We start from the raw sequence: 9,252 nt of genomic DNA, 5'->3' as shown, positions 1-9,252 counted from the left end.
CACGGCCTCAGTATTCCACCACCACGGCCTCAGTATTCCACCACCAGGGCCTCAGTATTCCGCCACGAGACCCTCAGTATTCCACCACGAGACCCTTAGTATTCCACCACCACGGCCTCAGTATTCCACCACTTATCCAACAGATCCAGGACCTGTGGCCTATTTACTAAGAGTCCACTCCAATGTAAGGATAGTTAGGAGACCAGCTGGCTTGAGGATCAGTTTTTGTTTTTGTTTTTAGAATATTGTATGCTTTTGAGTTTGAAAAAAGACTGTGTGTTATATGACAAACCAACAATGCCAGTAATCTTGAGTAGAATTATCCTTATCCTGTACCCACATATTGTAAACTATCGTAGATAATTCCTTATTATTAAAAGTTTGCATGCCAAAGCTAACGATCAGTTTAAATAAAATTATCAGCATATTGCCATGCTCATTTGCATTCCGATAGGCTTTATAACCTAGAAAAGAGCTGAGTTACAATTATTACTCATTTATTTAACAAGCACTTATTAAGAGTTCAGAATATAAGTCACGAAGCTGGTCGGTGAGAGGAACAGAACGTAACCCTCCTTACCTGTGCTGAGGTGCATAATCCTGATGCGCCCACAGGAGCATGTTGCACAGAAAATGTCATCCTTTCATGTGTTAGAGCAGACAAATGATGGAGAGAAAGGTCTGACAGATTACCTGCTTGTGGCAGGTGGATGTTTGACCCCTGATTTCTTGAGCAACTACAGCTTGGACCCTGCCTAGATATCTATAGAAACAGCAGCATGTCAGGTCACCAGACCTGTGTCAGCAACTTCCTGTGTCCAACTGCTGGAGAAAGGGAAGTTATCTTATTCCTTTCCCTCTTACTCCTCAGTATCTCCATGATAGAGAAGGTGAGAGGGGAGTGTTCCCCGTGTGGAGGGATGGTCAGTTTTCTGGAGTTGAAAGGTGAACAGCATCTTACTCTAGAGAACAGCCCTAGACCATGAAGGGAGCTTCAGAGTAAGTTATGAATGACATAGGATACCTGGGCATAAGGGTAATGACACCAGCTAGCTGTGCACACACTCTCTGATGGACCATTCCTCATCCAAGTGAGGGTAACCAGCCAACCTGCTGAGGGAGAAAGGAAGCACCCATGGTCCTGGCCCTAGCAGCTCCATTTGCTTTGGGAAGCTTCCTCAGGCAAGTGCTGCCTTCCTGAGCCTTTGCTCCCACCTGGCCCATCAGCCCTTACCACCACTTAGTATGCACTGGTCCATGTGTCTTTATGGGTGGGCTTGGGATCCCCACACTGGGCTAAAACTACCTTTGATGGCTGGGTGCAGTGGCTCACACCTGCAAACCCATCATGTTGGGAAGCTGAAGCCAGTAGACCACTTGAGGTCAGGAGTTTAAGACCAGCCAGGCTAACGTGTTGAAACCCTGTCTCTACTAAAAATACAAAAATTAGCTGGATGTGTTGGTGTGTGCCTGTAATCCCACCTACTCTAGAAACTGAGGCATAAGAATTGCTTGAACCCGGGAGGCAGAAGTTGCAGCAAATTGAGATCGCACCACTGCACTCCAGCCTAGGTGACAGAGCAAGACTCTATCTCAAAAAAATAAAATCAGCTGGGCATGGTGGCTCACATCTGCAATCGAACACTTTGGAAAGCCAAGGCGGACAGATCACTTGAGGTCAGAAGTTTGAGACCAGCCTGGCCAACGTGGCGAAACCATGTCTCTACTAAAAATACAAAAAAAAAAAAATTAGCCAGGTGTGGTGGCAGGCACCTGTAAACCCAGCTACTCAGGAGGCTGAGGCAGGAGAATTACTTGAACCTAGGAGGCGAAGGTTGCAGTGAGCTGAGATCACCCCACTGCACTACAGCCTGGGCAACACAGCGAGGCTCTGTCTCAAAAAGAAATAAAACTACCTCTGACTTTTCAGCAAGTATGACTGTCCCACATTACCATGCAGACATTTGACCTCCAAAAATTGGTATCAAATTATTTCTCCAAGGACTACTGTGGTTTTTCTCTCCTAGTTTTTAATATGCACACAGGTCTATGATATGGGCCTTTAATCCCCAGTATTTCTTTTTTTGTTGTTCTTGTTTTGGTATGTTTTTTGTTTGTTTTTGTTTTTTGTTTTGAGACAGGGGCTCACTCCGTTACCCAGGCTGCAGTGCAGTGGCATGATCATGGTTCACTGTAGCCTTGACCTCCTGTGCTCAAATCAACCTCCCACCTCAGCTTCCCAAGTAGCTGGGACCACAGGCATGTGCCACCATGCCCTGCTAATTTTTGTGGAGACAGCATCTTACTTGTTGCCCAGGCTTATCTTATACTCCTGAGCTCAAGTGATCCTCTCATCTCTACCTCCCAAAGTGCTGGGATTACAGGTGTGAGCCACCAAGCTGGACTTAATTCCCAAAATTTCTGATGAGTCTACTCCTTATTTTGGGATTGCCTTAGGCCCAACCACTAACAGAGGCCTGTCCCACACTGTGTGCATCCCCTAGATTTGGAGATGGCTATATTGTCACAATGAAGATCAAATCCCTGAGGGACGACCTGCTTCCTGACCTGAACCCTGTGGAGCAGTTCTTCCAGGGGAACTTCCCAGGCAGCGTGCAGAGGGAGAGGCACTACAACATGCTCCAGTTCCAGGTCTCCTCCTCCTCCCTGGCGAGGATCTTCCAGCTCCTCCTCTCCCACAAGGACAGCCTGCTCATTGAGGAGTACTCGGTCACACAGACCACACTGGACCAGGCAAGTTGGCCCCGGGGCACTGAGAGCTGAGCAAAGACGAGTCCAGAACACCCAATGTGGGTTGGAATTGACATAAGAAGGAGGCATAACATTCTTGACTTTTAAAAACTCTTGTCCTCTGTTTATTAGGGTAAACCTTGGTATATCAGAAATTGTTTTCCAACAATATTTTTTAGCTATCAGGAAACTTCGTTTTTTTTGTTTTTTTTTTGTTTTTTTTTTATCATCCTTCCCTATTAGGCTATGGTGTGTTATTTCATTCTTGCTGGTTTGTGGTGGTGGTTTTTCTTTCAGAATCAGCTTTATTGATGTGTAATTAACATATGACGAAACACAGCTCTTGGGAGGCCAAGGCAGGAGGATCACTTGAACCCTGGAGTTTAAGATGAGCCCATGCAACAAAGTGAGACCTCGTCTCCACCAAAAAAAAAAAAAAAAAAAAAAAAATCAGAAAATTAGTCAGGCATGGTGGTGCATGCCTGTGGTCCCAGCTACCTGGGAGGTTGAGGCTGGAAGATTGCTGGAGCCCAGAAGGTCAAGGCTAAAATGAGCTGTGTTCATACCACTGCACTCTGGTCTGGGCGACAGAGCAAATCCCTGTCTCAAAAAAAGCAAAACAAAACAAAAACACATATTTTAAATGTACAGTTGAGTGAGTTTTGATAAACATGTGTTCTGTGTGTGGTTTTAAAAAATGTAATCACATTTTTTTATTGTGGTAAAATATAGTAACATAAAATTGACAATGTCAACCATGTTTCAGTGCACAGTGCAGTGGTATTAAGTACATTTACATTGCCAGGCGCAATGGCTCACGCCTGTAATCCCAGCACTTTGGGAGGCTGAGGTGGGTGGATCATGAGGTCAGGAGTTTGAGACCAGCCTGGCCAACACAGCGAAACCCCGTCTCTATGAAAAATAAAAAAATTAGCCAGGCATGGTGGTGCCTACCTGTAGTCCCAGCTGCTTGGGAGGCTGAGGCAGAAGAATGGCTTGAACCCGGGAGGTGGAGGTTGTGGTGAGCTGAGATGGCGCCACTGCACTCCAGCCTGGGCAACAGAGTGAGACTCTGCCTAAAAAAAAAAAAAAAAATCCATTTACATTGTTGTGCAACCGTTACCACTGTCCCCAACAGAAGTCTTTCATCTTGCTTCACTGAAAATCTGTGCCCACTAAACACTAACTCCCTACCTACTCCCCACCTTGCCCTTGGTAACTGTTCTTTTACTTTCTGCCTCTAAGGCTCTGACTACTACAGATACCTCATATAAGTGGTATCATACAGTGTTTGTCCTTTTGTGTCTGGCTTATTACATGAGGACTTAGCATAATGTCCTCAAGGTTCATCTGCATTATATCATGTGCCAGAATTTCCTTTCTTTTACAGGCTGAATAATATTCCTTTGTATATATGTGCTACATTTTCTTCATTCATCTATTCATTCATTGATGGACATTTGGGTTGTTTCTGGGTTTTGTTTTTTAATATCTATGTTTGTTTTAAAATAAAACAGTTCAGGAAACAGGCAAATCTCCATTTAACCTCCTGAGGAGCTGACTTACCTCTACCTTTTCATCAGCATTCAGCAGAGGGAGACATGAGCAGGAGTCGGGGCCACCTGCACACTCAATGAGGAGCTAAAAAGGGACCAATTACCTTCTTTTTTTAGTTAGAGGATTAGGATGCTGCTAGCTGAGAATCTGCCTTGCCTTGATTATGCCGATGTCTGGTGCCTAAGCAGAAACTCCTGTGGCATAGCTTGGGAGTCTAGTCTAAGAAGCTAGTTCTGACCAGGATACTGATGGCCACACTTCCATGGGTGGGCCAGCCTCCCCAGGACACAAGCCATACCGGCATGGCTGTATGTGAACTGTGGAAAATAGCAAGGTGGGTGGGTGGGTGTAGGGTGCTGTTTTCCTGGAAACATCTACCTAATCTTGCTCTTCTCCTACCTCCAGGTGTTTGTGAACTTTGCTAAACAGCAGACTGAAATTCATGACCTCCCTTTGCACCCTCGAGCTGCCGGAGCCAGCCGACAAGCCCAGGTAACTTTGCTGCTTCTGCAGTCCACAGCTTGAGGCATCTCCTAGGCTCAGAGCCCAGCTGGTTCATTGGGCTTGAGTTGCTCCAAGGCTCAGATATGCCTCCTGCAAAGCCTCACCCATACCATGGTCCCCACCAAGTCCCCACCACATCCTTGCTAAGTCCCTCCTACTGTCCCTGTTCTGTGCCGAAGAACTTTTCATTCAGTAGCTGTAGGGATTCCTGCTGTAATCAGGAAACCATTTGGATGGTGTGGGAGAGCATTTTTGAAAAGAACTTTCCCATGTTTTTGCTTACAGCAAAAATCCTTGGATTTTGGGAATAAGGAGCAGAGAGGGTAATAGAGATTAATGTTTTGGCTACTTGACATCTATGTCTGGACACATCTTTGAGCTTCAAAGGAAGGGACTTAACTGGCGCATCATTTCGGTGGCAGACACATTAGGTTAGATGGAGGAATAGCGTCTGTTGTAGGAAGGGGGCTCTTTGTTCTTTATAAAAATATCAAGAACATGGAGAAAGAAGGAATAGAGCTATGTCTCCTGGCCTGTGATAACTCTTGGAATAGGTGCTTATAGGTTCCTGCCCTGGCACAGTGCCCCATGTAAGGAGCACACCACCCAAGAAGGAGAGTGATAAAGTACTGGAGGAGGTGCAGCATCCCAATGCCTCCTCCAGGGTGCAGCAAGGCATTGGGATGCTGCACCTGGCTTAAGCCTGGCGTGGTAGAGGGATGAATTAGCCACTCTCTCCTGACTTACCTGGAGGGAAATCAAATCAAATCAATAATCAAGGATATGCAAAACGTTATTTCCCATAAAGTTTTTATTCTGCCCAGTTTCTTGATTGCAAGAAAAACCAAATACAGCTAATGACTGAAACACCGCTGTCCAAAGCAGTGCCTGTGATGCATTTTTCCCTTCCCCTTGGCCAGCAGAGACCTAATAGCTACTTGGCAAAATTGACTTTGTCTTCACACCCCTTACCTGCCAGAGGGCCCAGAAATGCCTAAGTAAAGGCTCCTGACTTGGGGGAAGGTTGCTTTTACTGAGATTTTCCAGCCACTGTTTCCCATTTATGGATCTGGTGATTGCCGTTGACACAAGCTGAAAATTATTTGAAAACCTCTAGCAGCTGTGAATCCTTTTTATAACACAGAATATATAACTGGGTAGCAAAATCATTTCCCAGAATTACCAGTGGTCTCCCCACCCCTGGCTAACATGTTCCCTCTTAAAGGGCTAATCCCACATCACCACTGGGCCAGGCAGAACATCAGGGGTGTTAATGTTCTATGATCTACGGCAGTTAATTCCAAACTTTTACCTCTTATTGGATGTGATCATTTTTCTATTGTGTTTGTTACATTTTTGTTCACAAATATTGGAAAACCTGCAACACATTTATTGGCATATTTTTATGATAAATTTTCATTCAAAATCTAATTCTGACTTTATGATACACTGTCTTTACAAAGTTTTGCAAAAATTCTTCCGTATAGCGTTGTATATATCTGTCATGAAATAAATAGTAATTATATTATTGTTTACATTACACCACTTCAAAATAATTTCCTTTAAAGTATCTTTCAAACAAGAAAAGGGTAATTTCTCTTAAGAAGCTCTAGAGATGGGCCGGGCGCGGTGGCTCACGCCTGTAATCCCAGCACTTTGGGAGGCCGAGGCGGGTGGATCACGAGGTCAAGAGATCAAGACCATCCTGGTCAACACGGTGAAACCCTGTCTCTACTAAAAACTACAAAAAATCAGCTGGGCATGGTGGCGCATGCCTGTAATCCCAGCTACTCAGGAGGCTGAGGCAGGAGAATTGCCTGAACCCAGGAGGCGGAGGTTGCGGTGAGCCGAGATCGTGCCATTGCACTCCAGCCTGGGCAACAAGAGCGAAACTCCATCTCAAAAAAAAAAAAAAGAAGCTCTAGAGATAATTTACAACTTGCTCCTAAGCAAATGTGAGAGCTTCAGGAAGTTCATCAGGCTGTTGGCATTACGACTCCATGTTTTGAGCCACAACCACACAGATATTTATCTAGAAATCAGTGGGTTTGCTTATCAACAATGCTTTACTCTCCAAAGGACTCCATCCTGGAAAGCATCTCCTGGGATAAGGTCTTATGCAATCTTATACTCTGCTATGAAAACTGGTGAGGGTCAAGGTTTTAATAGACTGAGTAGGTGACAGATGATCAGACAACTTAGAAACATCCTAAATGGGTTAATAATTGTGTGACCATGTGCGTTCCCAAATTAGGAACAGCTCAGATCAATTTCTAATCCTTATTCTTATACACCATTCCAGTTCCCCTGTATAACTTGTATCTTTGTGTGAGTTTCAGAAGTTTCTGATGTACCCTCAGCCTTGATGGGGATCCTTGCACCATCTCAAATCCTAAGTACTGGGTTAGTTATCCTCTTAAGAGGATGTGTAATTTTTAAACCAGGTAATGGGATAAACCACACTTCATCTAGACTGGGCAGGCCTATGTCCATTCGCCTCCTTGCCCACACTACCCCAACCCTACAGCGGGCATTGGTTCAGGAATTCAACCCGCACTTTATAACTGAAGACAGTGTCTCTCCAGTCGAAAAGGTCATCTTGGTGTACACTTCTCGAGGAGTATGGATACCTTTATTAATCAAAACCCAAGCTTCGATCTGGAGCACACTATCCTGAACTCCAGCTCTGATCTCTCCCATCCCCCAGTCACATTTTCATGCTTCCCAGAGCCACCCCTACAGGAAGTGGTCAAGGGAATTCTGTAACCTCAGGGCTGACCTAAATTGGGACTTCTTGGCTTTTAAGGTTATGGTAACTTTCTTAAGCTGAAAACAATGCAAAAGACCCCATAAGAGCCCTTGGAAACAGCACCGTGGGTGTGGCTTCCCTCCAGGATGTAAGCATGTACACACGCGTCTCACATATGTGAGGCTTTGTAACAAATGCCTGCATCTTAGAACGAGGGAGACCTGAAAGATCATCTGACCATTTCATAAAGAAGGAGAGAAAGATGGCCCATAACCTGGGTGATCTGACAGAATCACAGTGCCCTCAGCTGAGTGCCCTTCAGAGATTGATTGACTGTTTAACTTCTGAAATCTAAAAGTAGTCACACCATCTTAGAAAACCAAGATGACGCAAACCCATGTGATCTCCTTCTACAGGACTGATCTTTCACACCACTCATTCCTGCAGCCGGAAAGGAACTCTGGGCAGCTGGAAGCACAGGAGCCTGTGCCCATATAGCCTTCCAAATAGACTGGCCAGCATAAATGACCCCACTGCAGCAGAAAACAAACACATGAGGATCTTGCAGCGAATTCAGAGGAGGTTCTTTCAGAAGGCAACCGAAACTGACTTGCTCACCTGGAACACCTGGTAGTGAAGCCAAACAAATGCAAAATCCTTTTTCTCTGGACCACAGAACTAGAAACCTCAGGCCATCCCATAGCAGCTTTGGCCTCCACGTTGCGCTCATTTCAAGCGGATCTGCTTTTCTGTGTGTTTGTCTGTGTGTCTTTGTGTGTCTGATTTTCATGAAAAAATAAAATGCAAATGCACTAATCACAAACTATCCTAATTCACAATCTCCCTGGTGTGTACCATCTTGTATCGTTTTAGACAGTCTTTAGGTGGCTGCATAGCTCCTTGTCAGTGCCATGCACTTCTGTGAGTGTTAGTCTCAGGACTGCTCTTTCTGGCAAGATTCTGCAACACTAGGGTGGAGGTGAATGGACTAGTCTCTGTTCCATGTCAAGTCTTCAAAGAGTTTGCAGAAAACACCCAACTGGTAATGCCTGTGAACATTATCCATTGTCAGCTGGGTATTACCAACTTTCAGTTTTATGTCTGTTTGCCCAGCTTATTTGAATGCTTGCCTCACAGGTGTAATTAGGACAGGAGACAAGGAGGCATGGATTGGCAAGAATTGGTCCTTGGTTGGATGTGAGACCCAACAGGACTTTGTAACCACCTGAAGAGGTCAGGGCCTCATTCACATGCTGCTGTGCCATTTCCACAATGCTTCTGAGCACATCTTCTGCAGTGATGTTAGAAGGGAATAAAGATGGCCGTCTAGTTCACATAAATGCTCACCAAGATTCAGAAAATAATCATTTTAAACCCAACCTTTAAAAGACTTGTGGATGAGGAGAACAAGTGTGTTTCCTTACCAGGGCAGTCTCCCCTCCATGACCTAGAGACGGGCTTCATCATAAAACACTTCCATTATACGGAGGATAGATTCCAGAGTCAGGGTGAGGGAAGAAGGAAAGAGGAGAGATGCTGAGGTCCAGGAACTGTTACTGAGAAGAGGACGAGGAAGGAAGTGAGTACAGAGTGCTAAAATTTTTATTTCAGCAAGAAGGGTCCTGTGCTAGTTTAGAGACAGACAGAGGGCAAGGGCTACACAACTTTTTTTTTTTTTTTTTGAGATGGAG

At 44.9% G+C, this 9,252-nt stretch overlaps 1 protein-coding gene across 2 annotated transcripts; it reads left to right on the top strand.

The window, feature by feature from the left end:
- Positions 1-2,506: 2,506 nt before the first annotated feature.
- On the top strand, positions 2,507-8,393 carry LOC116546965 (retinal-specific phospholipid-transporting ATPase ABCA4-like). Of its 2 annotated transcripts, none has more exons than XM_032273068.1 (3): positions 2,507-2,754; positions 4,714-4,800; positions 8,009-8,393. In XM_032273068.1, exons 1-3 carry the CDS (start codon positions 2,530-2,532, stop codon positions 8,057-8,059), a joined length of 363 nt encoding a protein of 120 aa, XP_032128959.1. In that variant the 5' UTR covers positions 2,507-2,529; the 3' UTR covers positions 8,060-8,393. The 2 variants fall into 2 exon arrangements, with proteins under 2 accessions (XP_032128959.1, XP_032128960.1); XM_032273069.1 differs by having other exon boundaries at positions 7,978-8,387.
- The last annotated feature ends 859 nt before the right edge of the window (positions 8,394-9,252 follow it).

Source organism: Sapajus apella, unplaced genomic scaffold, assembly GCF_009761245.1.
Source record: "Sapajus apella isolate SASKATOON/1434 unplaced genomic scaffold, GSC_monkey_1.0 scaffold1753, whole genome shotgun sequence".
In the NCBI taxonomy this organism is placed as follows: Eukaryota; Metazoa; Chordata; class Mammalia; order Primates; family Cebidae; genus Sapajus; species Sapajus apella.
The sequence above is the reverse complement of the archived record's forward strand: the minus strand, read 5'-3'. Positions and strand labels throughout refer to the sequence as shown.

Coding starts and splice junctions, on each gene's coding strand:
- LOC116546965 (XM_032273068.1), top strand. CDS start 2,530: ATGAAGATCAAATCCCTGAGGGACGACCTGCTTCCTGACCTGAACCCT. Junction 2,755..4,713: donor CACAGACCACACTGGACCAG/GCAAGTTGGCCC, acceptor TCCTACCTCCAG/GTGTTTGTGAACTTTGCTAA. Junction 4,801..8,008: donor GAGCCAGCCGACAAGCCCAG/GTAACTTTGCTG, acceptor TCATTCCTGCAG/CCGGAAAGGAACTCTGGGCA.